At 42.2% G+C, this 18,287-nt stretch overlaps 2 protein-coding genes, 1 long non-coding RNA gene and 1 pseudogene across 3 annotated transcripts; all 4 read left to right on the top strand.

The window, feature by feature from the left end:
* The first annotated feature begins 1,884 nt into the window (after nt 1-1,884).
* On the top strand, nt 1,885-2,575 carry LOC115661426 (probable LRR receptor-like serine/threonine-protein kinase At4g29180). Its single transcript, XM_056302406.1, has 3 exons — nt 1,885-2,073; nt 2,168-2,294; nt 2,391-2,575. Exons 1-3 carry the CDS (start codon nt 1,885-1,887, stop codon nt 2,573-2,575), a joined length of 501 nt encoding a protein of 166 aa, XP_056158381.1.
* Nucleotides 2,576-2,582: 7 nt separating this feature from the next.
* On the top strand, nt 2,583-3,553 carry LOC130134679 (uncharacterized). The gene is made up of 2 exons (XR_008814239.1): nt 2,583-2,707; nt 3,011-3,553. It is a non-coding gene; the product is annotated as an uncharacterized LOC130134679 (long non-coding RNA).
* Nucleotides 3,554-5,344: 1,791 nt separating this feature from the next.
* Nucleotides 5,345-6,892, top strand: LOC115661425 (somatic embryogenesis receptor kinase 1-like; annotated as a pseudogene).
* A 7,208-nt stretch (nt 6,893-14,100) lies between these two features.
* Nucleotides 14,101-15,809, top strand: LOC115661919 (BRASSINOSTEROID INSENSITIVE 1-associated receptor kinase 1-like). The gene is made up of 2 exons (XM_056302294.1): nt 14,101-15,526; nt 15,565-15,809. Exons 1-2 carry the CDS (start codon nt 14,286-14,288, stop codon nt 15,755-15,757), a joined length of 1,434 nt encoding a protein of 477 aa, XP_056158269.1. The 5' UTR covers nt 14,101-14,285; the 3' UTR covers nt 15,758-15,809.
* Nucleotides 15,810-18,287: the final 2,478 nt, after the last annotated feature.

The following is an 18,287-nucleotide window of genomic DNA, read 5'->3' as shown; positions in this document are numbered from 1 at the left end:
TACAACAGCCCAGTTTGGACCCGATTTTGTATATTCCCGGTTTTCTCTCTCTCGGACCGAGTAGTGGCTGTCCATTGAGGTTTAATTGGGCCTTGTACGGTTAATGTGTGGTTTGTTCGTGAATTGTCATGTGTGAATGGTTAGGCAATGTAGTGGCTGATTTGGGTATAAATTATGCTTGATTGTGTTAAATTTTGTGGTGCCTCGTTTGAGCGACTCGGTGGTTGAACGGTACTTTGTCGTGCTCAATTGTTTAATGCCATGCCGCCTGATTTCGTGTTCGAGCAATGCGGTGTGTGATTGGCCAATCATTGGTGTGAATGTTTATTGCCCAAGTGCGTGAATTATGTTTTGGGCCACATGGTACTAGTTGGCCAAGTGCGCATGTTATGCGAATAAGTATGGACAATTGATTGGCTATTTGAGCACGTTGATTTGGCATGTTTGTTGAAATGCTGTGCTGAAATTGAATGCTGATGTTGCATTGTACGACATTGCATGGCCACGCATTGTGTATGCCGAGAATGGGGCATGAGATGAGATTGTGCGAGAATGCGTGCCTGACATGAGCATGTGATCACCTAATTGCCCTTATGCGTGTTACGCGAGGTTCAGATAATAACTGGCTGTGTGTATGTGTGATCACATTTCGCCCTGATGCGTGTTACGCGGGGTGTGCTGTCCTCATGCACTTTGAAGCAGGACGATGCCCGGTACGTCCGGAAGACGACCATCCTGATGCGTTTTACGCGGGCTCTGGTTCGTGGGGAGATCAGTGTTGCGCCTCATGCACTTTGTAGCAGGCTAGAGACACTGGGCCAGATCGGTGTTGCGCTTCGTGCACTTTATAGCAGGCTAGACGCACCGGGCCAGGAATTGTGATGACTCAAGTCGTAATGAATAATAATAATGGAGCATGAGCCAGTGTGCAGTGTGAGCCAGAATGAAACATGGCATGATGATGACATTTGCATGCATAAGAATGCATGGGCCAGTGTGCGAGTATGCAAGACTCGGTGAATGGCATGCAAGATGAACACTTTGAGTATGAGCATGCGTATGACGTACGTGTGAAAATGTGTGCCACGTATGTGTCGTGATTATTATATCGAACTATTTAACCTGCAGGGTCAGTAAGGTAAGCGATCCGGGCTCAAGGGCCTAGGTCATTTGATTGACATCATTGTCGGTTGTTGTGTTGATTGCTTGTCGAGAGGTGCATGTTAGCCTAGTTTCGGTTTAGGAGGTCTACTCACTGAGATTCGTCTCATAGTTGTTTAAACCCCATTTTGCAGACCCCTGTTAGAGGATACCTGGTGTACCCGATCAATATAAGGATCCGGAGCCCATAGAGCAGGATCCCGAACAGGTTGGCGAGGTCGAGCAAAAGGATTCGGAAGATGAGATAATCGAGGCTGAGTCCGTGTCATCAGGATCCGATCCAGATTAAGTTTCCTAGGATCAGTCTTAGCCTCTCTTAGATTGGGCCGGTAACCCTTTGATTGTAGCCCCACCTTAGACTGCCCCCTTGGCCGCTTAGTCATTTTGTTAGTAGTGGCCGTCAACCCGCTTTTGTTTGGAGATTTGTGTTGGTGTATCGTGGACATTGTATATGTTTTGAAGTTCAATGCAAGTCTTGATTATTAGGCTTTTAATTGTTCGTCGTTCCTGCTACCCTTGGTCATGTATTGTTTTGTACGGGTGTTGTAATTATTGCTTCTGCATGTGCCTTATGCTCTGTTTTGGGAGTTGGGTCAGCGACGCGTCCTGGGACATCGCATCAAAATCGACCGGTACATAGGTTGATCGCGCTTCGAGGGGTTCGGGGCGTGACAGTTGTGTAGTACTTATTGGAAAGATTATGGTGTAGAACCTTGGGAAAAGATGCTGAAATTAAAGGATGAACCTTTTAAATATGGCGAACTTGCGAGGATAACAGGGAACTTTGGAATGGTTCTCGTTGAAGGAGGATCTGGAAATATATATTTTGGAACACTAGAGGATGGCACCGAAGTTGCTGTGAAGGTCTTCTTTTGTTTTTCTATACGAGGGTCCAGGGAATTTCAAGCCAAGGTTAGATAGAACAAGGCAAATGATGCATATTTAGAAACTTGGTCCCAAACTAATGTCCGTATAAACACCGGTAATGCACCTTGTGATTTTGCAGGCCAAACACTTGAGGGCTGTTCACCATGAAAACTTGGTTTCTCTGCTTGGATATTGTGATGGCACCAAAACCAAGGGGCTAATATATGAATTTATGGATGGTGGAAATCTGCAACAAAACTTAACAGGTATTTTATCATTCTCTTTTACAGTCCTTTCTCTAGAATTATCCCGAAGATGCCTGTTTTTCGCATATAACGGTGGTAGATGTGTTGATTTAACAGGCGACATTCCAAATTTCTTGACTTGGAGTAAGAGACTACAAATTGCCGTGGATGTAGCACAAGGTCTGTACATGAAATATCCACTATTACAGTTTTTGCTCTGGCATGGTTTAAGGAGTTTTTACAAAGAATTGCAGGTTTGGATTATCATGATTGCCAACCACCCATCATCCATGGAGACTTGAGCGCTGCAACATCTGGTTGAATGAGGAAATGCAAGCTAAATTAGCTGACTTTGGTATCTCAGCTTTTGAACCTCGAGCTCTTGATTCTTATCCAACTTGTCCTCTGGGCACTCGAGGCTACTTCGACCCAGAGTAATGACTAAAACTCAATCTTGTCCAATCTCTTTATGCACAAAATCAGACATTCCCTAAGATTTCATGTGTCACTTCTCATTTATTAATATCCATCCCTTCTTCACTACTTGGATACACACGAAACTACTACTGAAACATTTCAATGTTTATAGGTCTTATCTTTTCCACTTCTTAAGTGGTTAAAATTTGGACTTGACAAAAAAAAAGCTCAAAAAGGATAAATGACTCAGAGATTCAAAGAGAAGCCTTATCATGACCTAGAAATTGTCTTCTCATCCATATTCTCATATGTATATGCAGGTTTTATCCATATTCAAGGCCAGACACGAAAAGTGACGTTTATGGTTTCAGAATCATACTCTTTGAGCTAATTACAGGACATCCAGCAGTAACTAGAGGCGCAGTGCGCAACGTGTTTTTACTCCAGTGGATGACTCCTATCGTTGAAACTAAAGAATACAGATGATTATGGATCCAAGTTTACAAGGAAAGTTCGACATTGACTCGGCTTGGAAAGCGATAGAGATTGCAAAGTCTTGTACACGGCCAACTGGAGTAGAAAGGCCGGACATAACTCATGTACTGGCGTTACTGAGGCAATCTTTAGCACTAGAATTGGCATCTCAGTGCTGCCACTCCGAGGTAGTTAACTAACTAGAAAATGTCAACTTTAGGTGCAAAAATATCTGCAGCAATTTTGTGCTGAACTCAAGTGGTGGCTTATGTTTTAGAGTTCATACTTGTATTTAAATTTGGATTTCCGTAAGCTATCCTTGTCTTTGTGATTGATCGTGTTGAGTGGGGTTCTCAATAGAACCCGAGCAATATTCCCTACTTTTCAAAGTACTTTAACTATTGTCTTTTGCGGAAGAAAATGTCTATAAGTCCTCTTTGTATGTCGTGTTTACTCCAGCTTCTTCTTCTTCTTGTTATTGCTTCATAGCAAAATCCTTCTTCTAGATCATAGCTAAAGATGAGAACCCAAAAAGCGGAAAAGGATTATTTTGAACTCTCTCTCTCTCTCTCTCTCTCTCTCTCTCTCTCTCTCTCTCTCTCTCTCTCTCTCTGTGTTCGTGCTACCGCACCCGAAAACCAGAAAACACCTTTCTTGGTTGTGGAAAATTTATCAAATTATGGAAAACTGTCAGACTACCCATGAATAAAACGAGTTGTGTTGAAATGGCAAGAAACTCACTCGATTTTGTGCCTTGTGAAATGAAGATACCTGATGTATCTACTCTACTGCTACGAGGTTGAATTGATCTTCAAATATGAAGATACAGAGTAAAGTCAGGATGAAAACGAGTGTGTGGGTGGGCCAAGTCCAAGAGAGAGAATTGTGGAAAATTCATCATTGGATGTGATTGTGGCGAGATACCAATCAGATTGACGATTCTTGCAGCACCGCGTGGACAGTTGTCACAACAACATGACATGCCCCACTTCACTTGAACGGAGCAAGTTCAATAATCTGCTCTTCTTGTTACTTCAATGAAAGTCCCCGGGAAAGCCAAGCAGAGCGCTTCTTAGATGCTGCATTGTAGTTCCTTTTGCGTTATATTCGCCCCAATCACTCTTACTGAAGATCCCACTATTCTCCTTCCGCGACATCAGCATCAGCCTGTCGTCAATGGCGTGATCGCCGTCGCACTAAGGCAAATGCCATCGTCCGGTTTGCAGTCAGTGCTTCTCTCATCTGAACAACCCTAATTGCAAAGGGAATGCAACAAACAAGGGGAAGGATGAACAGAAGTGGATATTGTCGGTGAATTCCAAAGTTTCTAATAAGACGGGTTCAAAAAGTTCTTCAAACACACGCAAAAAGAATTAGTTACCTTTTGTCATGGAAAAAAATAATCAGAGAGCTAATTCATCAATAACTGTCATTGCGGAAGATGATACACTTGCAGGTTTCATCTTATCAGTTCCCAATTAAAGTATTTCTTGGCCCAAAAAAATAAACATTATAGATAGATTAACAAATTTTATCCAAAATTGGCTCTAAAGAGGTTGAATTCCTCGACACCAAGTGCTACGGTGAGCTTCAGTAGATCCTGGAATTATGGTATTACCAAAATGCATCTTTTCAATATCAAAAAGTACTTTCAACAAAAAAAAATCGAAAAGTAGTTATAATCAATGTCATAGAAGAGAATGGCGGATTGTGTAGGTTTTATCTTGGTTCTTACATATTTCTAAATGCGACATAAACCGGAAAAACCCCCACCCCGAATGATTGACTTGAAGTTGTTTGTGTCGGGATTTGCTTCATGGAGCCTAGGTCTAGGTCTATGCTTTGCCTCCGCTCGTACCCGTAACCTCAGTCAGCAGCTTCTAGATGGATTATGACACTTGTGATCCACTGATTGGTCGCTAAAGATGGTTCTAGGGTCCAAGCATCTGTTGTACCATTTTCTTTGCCATGACGCTTAAGTCACGAGTAGAGGGGCCTTTTGTGCTTGGAAAGTGGCAATTTCCGTGTGGGCACACAGAGGCACACACCGCTTGCGGGGGGTCTCCTAATAACATCATGATAAAAGTCTTCTCTGGACTTGACTTAGTGCTCCTTTCATATACGGCCTTTCACACTGCCTCTTGGAAGCTGCCATGGCAATTTCCTCTATTAAACTATATGTTGTTTCTTAAAACTTCCATATAACATCTCTTACCCACAAGAAGAAGGGGCACAGAGATCTCTCACAACACATTCATTTGTTAAGCTCATGATAAAGTAACTCGGGTTTGGTTTCTAGAGAGAAGGGAAAAGGAAGGAAAATGGTGTTCAAATTTGCCACCTTCGATCCCGCCCAAGATCCCGACGATTTTAACCCGGCTTTTCCACCTACTCCATCATCATCATCATCATCATCATCCTCAGCAACGCCCTGTCAGCCTTGCGAATACACTTCCACTTTCACCAGAGCCATTGTCAGCCGGCTCATCGCTGCCGGTGCTTCTCTTGTCTTAACAGCCCCAGCTTTTGAATTTGATGGTCATGAGATTCGGGACCAATGGGCGGAGACGCCACTTCAGAGTGTCAACTTCGATGTCCGTCCAGAATTTCACCAAAGACAACTTAAAGAGTATCAAATCTGTCTTGAAGGTGGCTACCCAAAATTTTAGTGACAAGAAACTTATAGGCAGAGGTGGATTTGGCAGAGTCTACGAGGGTCAGTTAGCTGATGGCTCTCTAGTGGCAATCAAAAGATGCAAAGAACTCACTCCAGGTTATATGCGCCAGTTCGAAGCAGAAGTGATGATTGGTAGCATACCCCGACATCACAATCTGCTTCCCATGCTCAGATCTTACAGAACATCAAAATGCAGGGACTTACTGCTCGTCTCCCCCTTCATGATCAATAAAAGTGCGGGATCGTGCTTGAGAGAGCGACCCGAGACACAGCCCCCGCTGGACTGGCCTACCCGCAGACAGATAGCCGTGGGAGTCGCGAGAGGGCTGTCCCATCTGCATGATCTGAACATAGTGCACCAAGACATCAAAGCTGCAAATATTCTGTTGGATGAGGAATTTGAGCCTCACATTGGAGACTTTGGGTTGGCTAAGTTCATCAATCGCAGGCACAGTAGATACTTTGTGGATTGCATCGAGGATGCACCCGTACTTCCATGGAACGAATCCGAAGCAGGATCCCACAGTGAATATTCTGATGTCACGACAGGGGTACGTGGCACAATAGGACATATTGCGCCAGAGTATCTCAGTACCGGGAAATGTTCGGTGAAGGCCTATGTCTTTGCTTTTGGGATAATGCTTCTGGAACTCGTGACCAGACAAATTGTTCTTGATCTTTCAAGGCTTGCAAACATGTGGACATGAGGTTACTCGATTGGGTTCTAGGGCTTCTGGTAGAGCGTAGTTTGGAAATTCTAGTGGATCCTGATCTGCAGGTCGAATATGACCAGGAGGAGATGGAGAAAGTGATCCAACTGGCTCTTTTGTGCACACAAACTGTACCAAGAAGATGACCATCCATGGCACAAATGGTCCGAATACTCAAAGGCCATAGCATCGAGGAGAGATGGGAGGAGTATCGTTATTGGAAGGGGTATCAGAGTTACTTGGAGTGTCTGAGTTACTCGGGACAATTCCGAATCCATGACTGTATTCTAGACGACTCCTCTTCGCTACTCAGCCCTGAAGAATTATCCGGACCCAGATAATCTAGTTGACATAACAATCCAGTTCGTTCTTCGTGGATCAATGCCTCAGATAGATAACTCTGAGTGATGAGAGTGGATGTTACTTATATAACTGTAATATTTGCCTGGTCAAATATAGGGTGCACTCTCATTATAAGTGGCCTCTCATTATAAAGTGAAAAGGAGAGCACGCGGAAAAGAAAGAAGGAGAAAAAGAAAAGAAAAAAAAGGGAAGAATAAGAAAGGAAAAAGAAAAGAGAAAGGAGTACCTGCTTCGAAAATCTCGGCAAGCCAAATTAACTTCGTTTCGCAACGCTTGGTAAGGATTCGAGCCCTTTGTTCATCTAATCGGAGTAATTTTCAGATTTAGTGTATAATTTCGAAGTTATGTGAGTTCTGAATTGCGGGATCCAATTTTGGAGTTGTTAAGCAAAGGAATTTTTATGGAAATGATCGTTTGGGGTATTATGGAGCTATGTGGTCTGATGGAAATCGATTTGAGTTATGGTTTAGTCAGAGCAAAAATTTTAAAGTTTTGTGCTCGAGCTACACGTAGTAGATAGTTTTGAATATTTACTTTGAGCAAGCGTTTTGTTAGGGAGTTGTTTTCTCCGGGATTAAGTTTAGTTTAGTTGATTCTTAATTGAGGTAGCGTTTTTTTACTTTTGATGATGTTTCTCACTTATTCAATAGGATTACAAATTCATCGACTCAAGTAACCTTTGTTATTTGGTTTTAGGCTTCTCTTGGTGAGTGATGCTTATCTCTCTTTCGAGTTTTCAAATTTATATTTTGAAAGTGATATGGATTAGATATATTATGAGTTATGAATAGCATTTGTGTTGCATAAAATCTGGATTATGTATTCAATACTTTTTGTTTATTTACACATCGAATAAATAAAAAGTTCAAAAATGATATTACACATTGAGCTAAAGTTATATGGCTATTTTTGTGATGGTCACATATATTTATGGGCCGCGCTTTTTCCTCTCCTCTTTTAGCTTAGACACTCCTTTATTTTTGTATTTTGACGATAGTATCCCTCGTGGGGCCAGAAGTACAGCTCTACAAAAGTGATCCTCTTTTTATTATTTGGTCAACTTTTTTTTTATTTTGTTTCTTCTTTTATTTCTCGTGAGTCTTACTTTCCTTCTTCTTTCTTTCTTTCCACACCTTTGACATCTCAATTCTCTGCACTTGCAAATTGTCTCTTTGTTCTCTCTTATAGGCTATTCTCTTCTTTTTAAGCCTCCCGCTCTTCTTCTTCTTCTTCTTCTTCTTCTTCTATACACCCAATCCGTCCTCTGTTTTCTACCTATGATGCCAACCCCATCATCCTCCACACTTTCAATTAAAAAAGGAGCACTGGTTTTCTCTACCATAAAATGGGGAAAACAGAATTAGAGAAAAAAAAACATTAACCCAATAAAAACATGATTTTCAATTATAATCAGAATTGGGCGATCAACTACAAAATTGATTAATTCTAAGCAATCACTTTAGTAAAATTAGTTTTGTTGAAACGAAAATTTTCTAAGAAACCTAATTCTTTTCTGCATTGTCAAGTAAAATCTACACTTCTTTAAAAAGATTACTTATTTATAAACTTTCACTTTTGTTGTGTATATCACCATCACTTGTTTACTCAACAAAACTTATTTCTGCAGAAGTAAAATCCAAAAATAAAAAGGAAAACATTGTGTGTTTAATATATATACGAATTACCCACAATAAACAAAAAAAAAACATGAATTGCTTTATTATGATAACTAAATCCTAAATAGAAAATGTAAATAAAATAGAATAACGAAAGTAAACCAATTTGGGGCCACACTTTAAATTGTAATTGAATCATTGAGGATAATTTTATCTTTTCAATGGAAAATGGAGTGACTTAATCGTATATGGGGTGGAAATAGCGTCGCTCATATTTATTCAGACTTTATAAAAACTATAAGAACTGGGCTTATAAAGAAAACAAAATAATAACCCAGCACAAATGTCCCACAAGCCCAACTAATCCGAAAGCCCATAAGGCTATTTCTTTATAAGCCTTTAGTTCTTTTCCTTCCGCTAGTTTTAAATTGGGGGGGCGGGCGGCGTGGTGTGGAATCGGAAACCAAAGAAGAAAAGAAGGGAGATAGAGAGACAAGGAAGAGAGAGACCATAGACAAAAAAGGGGAAAGTTGTTCAAAAAATCATAAATCTATGACACTTTTGCCAATTCAATATTAAACCTTTCGACTTTACCAATTGAGTCTTAAACATTTTCACTCATTACCAATTAAGTCCATCCGGCCAATTTTAGCAAGAAATATCTAACGTGGACGCCGATTGGCCACTTGGCACTGATGTGGACATTTTAAAATAAAATATTTTAATAATTTTATCAAATTTTTTTATGGTTTTTCTTTATTTTTTCCTTTTCTCCCTTTTTTTTTGAGTTAGGGTCAGCGAGGGCCACGCCCTCGTCGGATCTAGCTAGGGGAGGGCTTGGCGGCAGGGGTGAGGGCGTCCCGGACCTTGCTTGTGGCCGGTGAGGGTCGGTCGGCCACCTTCACCGGCCCCAACTCCAAGATAAAAAAAAATAGAGAAAAGGAAAAAAAACACCATAAAAATTATTAAAATTATTAAAATATTATTTAAAAATGTCTACGTTAGCGATTTCAGCCAAAATTGGCTGGATGGACTCAATTGGCAAGAAGTGAAAAGATTTAGGTATTAATTGGCAAAGTTGAAAGGTTTATGATTGAATTGGCATAAATGCAATAGGTTCAAGACTTTTTGAATAATTTTCCCAACGAAAAGAAGGGAAGGGAAAAGAAGGAAATCGAACACTACATGCATGCTCTGAACGTCACGACAAGCCAAATTAACTTTGTTTAGTAGCGCCTAGCAAGGATTCAAACCCTTCATTTATTTAATCGAAGGAGTTTTCGTAGTTAAGTAGTAATTTCGGATTAATTTGAATTCTGAGTTGTTGGGTTCATTCTAATACTTCTTAAGCTGTTAATTTATGTTGCGAAGAAACTTTAGGGTGTTGGGAGCCGCGAGATTTTACAGAAGTCGATTTGGAGTTACGGCTAGGGCCCAAGAAATTGCGGCTCACCAGAAGAAAATGGCTAGGGCTCAAGAAATTGAGAAAGACAAGCTAAGAATTGCTGGTTTATGCTTTCCGTGCTCACCTACAAATACGACATTAATGTTCTTGATATCTACGTGACGGGTTTGAGTAATCTGAGCTTCAATTTTCCTTGTAGGAGTCGAACCATGGTCTTCAAATTCGACACCATCAATCTCACTGAAGATCCTCCCAATTTTAACTAGGACTCCCGTGTGCTTCTCCATCATTGACGATTTGCCTGCCATATATTCCTGGTTACAGTTTCAAGAAACCTGTAACATCCCACCAGGCCGCTGCCAGGGCCTCGCTGTGCCTAACAATTCAGGCTTCCAAACTGGCTGTTCATGTTGTAGGCCAAGTGAATCTCTCCAGTTTCCTGGTTTTGATCTAGAGCTTTGCCAAGGACGCCTTAAAAGGTTCGCTTTCCGTGAGCCACAGGCAGCTATGAACCACTTCAGCGACGAAAAGATTGTGGGCAGGGGCAGGTTTGGTCGAGTATATGAAGGACTCTAGGCAGACGGGTCTAAAGTGGCCGTAAAAAAGATCGCCAAGTGTTCCCATTTGGAAATGAGAGGGTTCCATGTAATAGTGAAATTGGGAAACATGCCCTCGCATTGGAACCTGGTCCCGGTTTTCAGCTTTTGCTCGTTGTCGGAACTGAAAGAGTACATGCTCGTGTATTCCTTCATGCTTAATAGAAGCTTGTCCTTGTTTCTAAGAGTGGACGGCCGTCTGTGAAGCTCCCACTTGATTGGCCCACCAGCAAGAAGATAGCTGTTGAAGCTGCGAGAAGGATTTCCCATTTGCATGAGAACGGTGTAATCCATTGGGACATCAAGCCCCATAAGATATTGCTGGGCAAGAACTTTGAGGCTCATATTGGCAATTTCAGGATGGTCATGTTCATTGACACGGATGAAGAGAAGGGTGTGTCCAAGGAAACCAGCTTCTTTAGCCTCAGCTTTCTTAGCACCCAAATAGGCGGGACGGAGGGTTGTCTTGATCCACAGTGCTCCAAGAGTGGAATGAGCTTGGTGAACAGTAATGTCTATAGTTTCGGCGCGACCCTTCTTGAGCTCTTTAGGGGTTGAAGTGCTCAAAGATAGATCAGTCCTCGGGTGCTGCTGCTACCTGAATGGGCAGGCGTGCTTTTCAAAGAAAAAGACTTGAAAGGCTAGTCGATGACGACATACGGAGCGGGCGCAAGGAAAGCAAAATCGAGAAAACGATCCAGCTAGCTCTACTTTGCATGCAACTCACCCGGAAAAAAGACCTAGTATGTTGGTAGTAATCCAAATTCTTGAAGGGGATATTAACTTGGAGCAGAGATGGGAGCAGTACCAAAACGATGTTATTCCGCCCAAAATTTGATATGTCCATGGCGGATTTTGGTTCTTGTCTCTGTCACGATGACTCATCACTAACGCATCCCCGATAATCTTTCTGTGGAGTTGTTGCTCAGCTGAAAAATCGAAGACGGCGGTCTCCTGATTCTGAGAATTACATGACTTCTATCGTAACCTGGATGTTGATCGTGCTGCTTTTATGCTTTTCTACTTTGTTTGCACAAAAAATTAACCAAGTCATGAGAATAGGCCTGAGCAAGCACGTGACCTGAGGTCGAGTGGCTATCAACACTGGACACGCATATTATTGCTAATGAACATAAGAGCCTTCATGAATATTGATATACATCAATGGTCATGGACCAATGTGGATACACGATAGCACTGGTTGACGATTATCATAACATAATTGGTCGGTAAGTGTTGAATTTATGTCTCGAGTTAGAATCCGAGTAATAAAGCCACTTTCCTATTTGGCTGATTTCGGATAAGGGGTTCACGGCAACGCGAATAGAGAAGGTCACTAAAAGACAAAATATGGGTACACTTTATTTTATTGTATCTATTTCGGTGGGCCCAGGTCAATTTGTTGACTCCTTACCAGCGAAGGACTTCCCTTCTTGGACGTACAAAAGAAACGTGTGGGGCCACGGAAGTCAGATAAGAGAGAAGCAAAACGAGGGTTTTTACCGCGTATAAAAAGAAAAGAAATTGAGGGTTTCTTTCCTTTAGCGAAGACCAAAGCCGCACAAAGCAAGACATACGGAGACGCTCGTATTCAAGCCGCACGAAGGAGGCAGAACGTATAGAGACGTTCTTCAACGTGCGCGTGTTTGGCTTTGGGCTTGAATATGCGATGATTTGTGCAGTGGATTTATTTCGTTCAATTAAGTTGTTTATTCGTAAATACTTTGGATTTGGACTTAAATTTAGGTGTAGAAACACTCAAGCGTATCAGCAAATTGTAATTCTAATTCTCCGATTATAGTGGATTATTTGTTGCTGGCTCTCCTTATGGATGTAGGTACCGATATTCGGATCGAACCACGTAAATCTCTGGTGTCCTTTATCGTTTCTCGTTTATTTCTCTGATATTTTCGCATTGACTTAATTTGCAAAATCCTGTCATTTCCACGTTATATTCCAACAATAAGGGTACCGATTCAAAGGGATCGACAGATAGCCAATTGAGAAATCAAATGAAGATTGAATGTCTAGAGGACGCTAAACTCACTTGTGGTATTCAAATTTTTTGAAATCGCTTGTGCCCACTGTGGAGAAAGAACTTGAATGAAATTCAAAGTGGCTGCAAACAGGTGCAAATGATCAAGGCTTGGTTTTGAGAGAACAACCACCTGGAGATAAGATCATGGCAACGTGAGAACATGGAACCAAGATTCTTGAGATATGGAAGCATGGCTGAAACTGCTGAAAATCTACTTATAGGCAGCAATGTTGTGAACGCTATAAATACTAGTGTTTGTCTACTGAAGACCCCCAACACAAACGTACAAACAACTTGTTATCTTTCAATTTTTGCATTGTAGTTATGCTTGTAGTTCCAAGATATTTCGTCGCCGATTAAATTCCATTGTAGTTTTCAAATCTTTGCCGTCGATTAAATTCTGGTGTTGCATGTGTTTTTCAAGCCTTTATCGTCAATTAAATTCCGGCAAAGTTTGTGTACTTTCTATTCCGTTTGAAGTGAAATGATCAGTTTCCTTGTATACTTATGATATTTCGTCACCACAGAACCTATCTCATCTCATAAAAAATCAAAGAACTGACTATTGGTGAAAGGTATTTCATCTCGGACGCAATTTCCGGCAAAACACACTTATGTTCATTTGGCGATTCTTTGGTTGGTATACAGTGAGACACTTCGTCCATTTTCTTTGGCTAACACGCATCCCATGATTCGCCTGCTCCGACAAAATGTTCTATGATTCACGAATCTCCAAGATGTTGTAGTTCAACACCAGTCTCCAGAAGCAGCCCGTTAGGCTAGATTGATCTGAGGTAAAATAAATAGATTATATTCAAAGGGAAAATCGATGAGATAAGCTAGGATTCATGAACTAAATGCAAAAGTTCCCATGGTAATTCAGAATGACAATAGCTTTCATTAGAAATGCTGGTAGAGCAAGGTTTCCTCGTATGAAGTAACATAATTAGCCAAATTGATTCTTTCCCTGATTTGTAAGGCCTTGTGGAGCAATTTTCTGGGTTTATACTGAATAATATGTCTGTACTGGCTAGATGAATTGATCAGAATCAGTGCAAGAGAGACTTGATAATGAAATTTATGCGAGGTCAACGACTTGATTCGACAAGTCCAAGGAGCAAGGATTTGATTATGAAAAGAGCGCAACTTCAGGGACTAAAAGTAAAATTTTTACCTACCATTTTCAAGATGGAAGTCATACTGGTTTGGAACAAAGGAATGTGATTCATCACACCTCTTCTCCGGTTCTTCTTCTACCAGATGAAGGTTATTAATACCTTTACTAGACCGGGCTTATAATTCACCTTAGTAGCAGCTGGTGTCGGTGTCAGCCGAGGAAACTGGATGAATTGCATTCAGACACAGCATAGAAAATCTAAATGTTGGACTGATTCTCCCAAGAAAGCTCGACTTATCAGGAGGGTGAAGAGCTTAGGGGAGTAGCGAAAGCGACCAAAACGACTATGATACCCCACAAAACGCGTTGAAATCCACTAGGCTTTTTTTCACTGGCTTTGATAAGTATAGATGCGTGCACATCTGCAGGCATGACAGAACCAAAATTGAGAAGTCTGAATATCCAGACTCAGCTCAGGCTCACCTCTGCAGCAAAAACTCTTCTTCCTTGCTCCTCCTGTTCCCTTTCGTGAAAAGACAAATTCGAACAATCCGAACGTAATTTCCGAGGAGTGTGGTGTTTCGTAAGAGTGAACAACCATGGTCTTCAAGTTTTCAACCTTCGATCTCACCAAAGATCCTCCTGATTTCGATCCGCCTTCGCCGCCTGCTTCTCGGTCATCAACGATTTGTCTGCCGCTTAATCCTGCTAGCCGCAGTTTCATCAAAGGTACGACATCCCGCCAGGTAGCTGCCGGTGCTTCTCTGCGCTTGGCCAATTCAGCTTCCAAGTTTGGTTGCTGGAGGCCAAGCGAATCACTCCAATGTCCAGAGGCAGGACGCCTTAAAAGGTTCACTTTCCGCGAGCTGAAGGTCGCTACCAACAAGTTCAGTGAGACAAATAAGCTGGGTGAGGGTGGGTACGGTTGTGTGTACTATGGAGTCTTGGTGGACGGCTCCAGAGTGGCGATAAAAAGACTCACTAGACATACCTCTCAAAGATTGACACTGCGTGCTGAAGTAAAATTGGGGAACAAGATATGGCATCGGAATCTGCTTCCGGTTCACGGCTTGTGTTCATCATCGAAACATGGAGACATGCTCGTGTACCCTTTCATGGTGAACGTAAGCCTAGGCATCAATTTAAGAGGACAGTCAACAGAGAAGCGCCCACTTGATTGGCCCATCAGGAAGAAGATAGCAATTGGAGCTGCGAGAGGGATTGCCCATTTGCATGATCTGAGGATAATTCACAGGGACATTAAACCCGACAATATACTGCTGGATGCGGATTTTGAGGCTCGTGTTGCAGATTTTGGGTTGGCCTTGTTCATGGACGATTACAAAGAGAAGGCTGTTTCCGAAGGAGAACCCAATGGTGAAGACGCTTATTTTACCGACTGCACAGCGGGAACACTTGGTTACATGGATCCAGAGCGCATTACCGGAAGATACTCAGTAAAGAGCGATGTTTATGGTTTCGGCGTGACACTTCTTGAACTCGTGAGTGGTCGAAGAGCTTGGAGAACAACCTGCCTCGATGGAAAGGAACTGGGGCTGCTTCGATGGGCACAAGCCCTTTTGAAAAACGAACAGTTGGAAAGGCTAGTCGATACCAATATGCTGGGCGGCTATAACGAGAGTGAAGTGGAGAAAACCATTCGCCTGGCTCTACTTTGCACGCAACTGGACCCCAAAAAACGACCTTATATGGCTGAAGCAGTCCTATTTCTTGAAGGAATTATTGGCTTGGAGAAAAGATGGGAGGAGTATCAACTTGAAGACGAATTATCTGGCCTAGATGATCTTTCAATTTTGAACGACTCTACTTCTTGTCCAAGTGAAGACAAATCATCTGGTCCTAGATGATCCTTCCTAGAACGTGTCGCTTGAGATTCGCCCTCGAGATTGCGGCTGCCTCAGCTTCAGCACTATACCGGATACCGTTGAATTTTTTTCGCTTAGTTCGAGTGTATTTACTCATTTCATTTTATTTAATTGACAATGTTCTTATTATGTTTTACCTTAAATCTGATTTCATTTTATTTTTATCAAAGCCTACCAGAACTTGAGAGGGCAAGTAGAATCAAATTATTGTGCTGTGCCGTCGGCCAACATTCCACACAGTGCTGTTTTATGCGCCACGATTTATTTACGCACAATTTGATCAGATTAGATTAAATCAGTTAAGTAAAATTACCTGTTGGGTCGAACACAAAAATTGAGGAGCAATTTTTGCTGGGTTTGTAAATACTAAGATGACAATTTCTAGGATGGGACATAAGCATTATCCGGACACGGCACGAAGTTAGCGGGTATGGATTTGTGCTAATCGGGCTTGTATGGTAATCGTGTAGACCCACTTGACATGATTGATAAGTAAATTGTGTTCACGTTCATCTCGTGTCACTGTTACTTTGACACGAAACGAACATCACCCCACGAAGCGATATATCTAATTAGTATTGAGCCTGATGAATGTATTGGTGTTTGCAGATGAAGTCGTGGGTGCAATCCTAATGAAACATTCTATGAAAGTGGATTCTTCCGCGAAGGGTGGCGTCCTGATCCGCCAAATCCATTTCGCAGGCGTTTCATTCATAAACAGAAGACTTAGGCAAAAAGATCGCAGAGTGTGTGCTGAGCATTTGAGTGGTGCGGGTATGGTCGTGTAAGTCTCAACGCATGGGAACAAAATGCTTTTGCCCAAGGAAAAAGGAAAAGAAACCGCGTGATATGAGCAAATCATTTTCGACTTGGGTCAAACATATTGATTCTTTGATGTCATTCCTGGGAAGTCTTCTTCAGAAATGCGGCCCACCAGAAGAAAATGTGCAGGGCCCGAGAAAGACAGGTTAAGAATTGCTAATTTAAGCTTTACGTGCTAACCTACAAAAACAATATTAAAGTTCTCGTTATCTACGTGACGCATTTGAGTGATCTGAGTTTCAATTTTCCTTCTAGGAGTCTAGAAGCGGAACCATGGTCTTCATATTTGCCACGGTCGATCTCACTGAAGATCCTCCCAATGTTGATTCGGACTCTCTGCCTGCTTCTCGATCATCAGCGGTTTGCTTGCCATACACTCCCAGCTGCAGTTTCAAGAAACCGATAACATCCTGCCAGGCCGTTACCGGGGCTTTGCTGCGCCAGACAATTCAGTCTTCCGAATCTGGTTTTTTCATGTTGTAGGCCAAGTGAATCTCTCTTGTTTCCAGGTTCTGATCTGGAGGTTTGCCAGGGACGCCTTAAAAGGAAGGTTCGCTTTCCCTGAGCTACAGGCAACTACCAACCACTTCAGCGATGAAAGATTGTGGCTAGGGGTGGGTTTGGTCGTGTATATGGAGGACTCGGCAGACGGCTCTCGAGTGGCCCATAAAAAGAATCGCCAAGCATTTGCATTTTGAGATGAGAGAGTTCCACACAGAAGTGAAATTGGGTAACATGCCCGTGCATCGGAACCTGGTCCCAGTTATCAGCTTTTGCTTGCCGCCGAAACTGGAAGAAGACATGCTCATGTGTTCCTTCATGCTTAATGGAAGCTTCTCCTTATTTCTAAGACGACAACCGTCCGTGAAACTCCCGCTTGATTGGCCCACCAGGAAGAAGATAGCTGTCGGAGCTGTGAGAGGGATTTCCCATCTGCATGATCATGGCATAATTCATCGGTACATTAAGCCCCAGAACATCCTGCTGGGGGAGAACTTTGAGGTTTGTATTGTCGATTTTGGGATGGCCATCTTCATGGACAACGATGAAGAGAAGGGTGTTTCCAGGTAAACCAGCTTCTTTAGCCTCAGCTTTCTTCACAGGCAAATAGGCAGGACGTGCAGTTATCTTGATCTGGAGTACTCCGAGAGTGGAATGTGCTCGGTGAAGAGCGATGTCCATAGTTCTGGCGTGACCCTTCTCGAACTCGCCATCGGTTGAAGTGCTCAAAGAAGGATTAGTCCTCCGGGGCTGCTGCTACCTGAATGGGCAGGCATGCTTGTCGAAGATAAAGAGATGGAAAGGCTAGTCGATGCTGACATACGGAATGGGTATAGGGAAAGCGAAGTCAAGAGAATGATCCAGCTAGCTCTAGTTTGTGTGCAAATCGACCCCAAAAGACGACCAGATATGACGGAAGTAGTCCAAATTCTGGAAGGGGCTATTAGCTTAGAGAAGAGAGGGAGAAGTACCAAAATGGACATGGCGGACTCTGGTTCTTGTCTCCGCCACGAAGACTTATCAATAACACATCCTAGATAATCGTTCCCTGGAGTTGTTGCTCAGCTGAAAAATTGGCGATGAGAGTGTCCTGATTCCAAGAGTTACGTGACTTCTGGTGTAACCTGGATGATGATTGTGCTGCTTTTATGCTTATTTGCTTATGTTCATTTGTTGACTCTTAGGTTGTTATATAGTGAGACTTCATCCAACACCCACTCCGTTAATTCGCCGGCTGCAAAAACATGTTCAATCATTCATGAATCTCCAAGATGTAGTTCCACTATTGTTTCTAAAAGGCATCCTGTTAGGCTAGATTGAGCTGAAGTAAAAAATAAATAAGAAAATAACGTTTGAAGGGAAAATCGATGAGATAAGCCAGGATTCATGGAC

Source organism: Syzygium oleosum, unplaced genomic scaffold (assembly GCF_021117445.2).
Source record: "Syzygium oleosum isolate NSW1041296 unplaced genomic scaffold, Sole_v2.1 Sole_v2.23, whole genome shotgun sequence".
NCBI lineage: Eukaryota > Viridiplantae > Streptophyta > Magnoliopsida > Myrtales > Myrtaceae > Syzygium > Syzygium oleosum.
The sequence above is the reverse complement of the archived record's forward strand: the minus strand, read 5'-3'. Positions and strand labels throughout refer to the sequence as shown.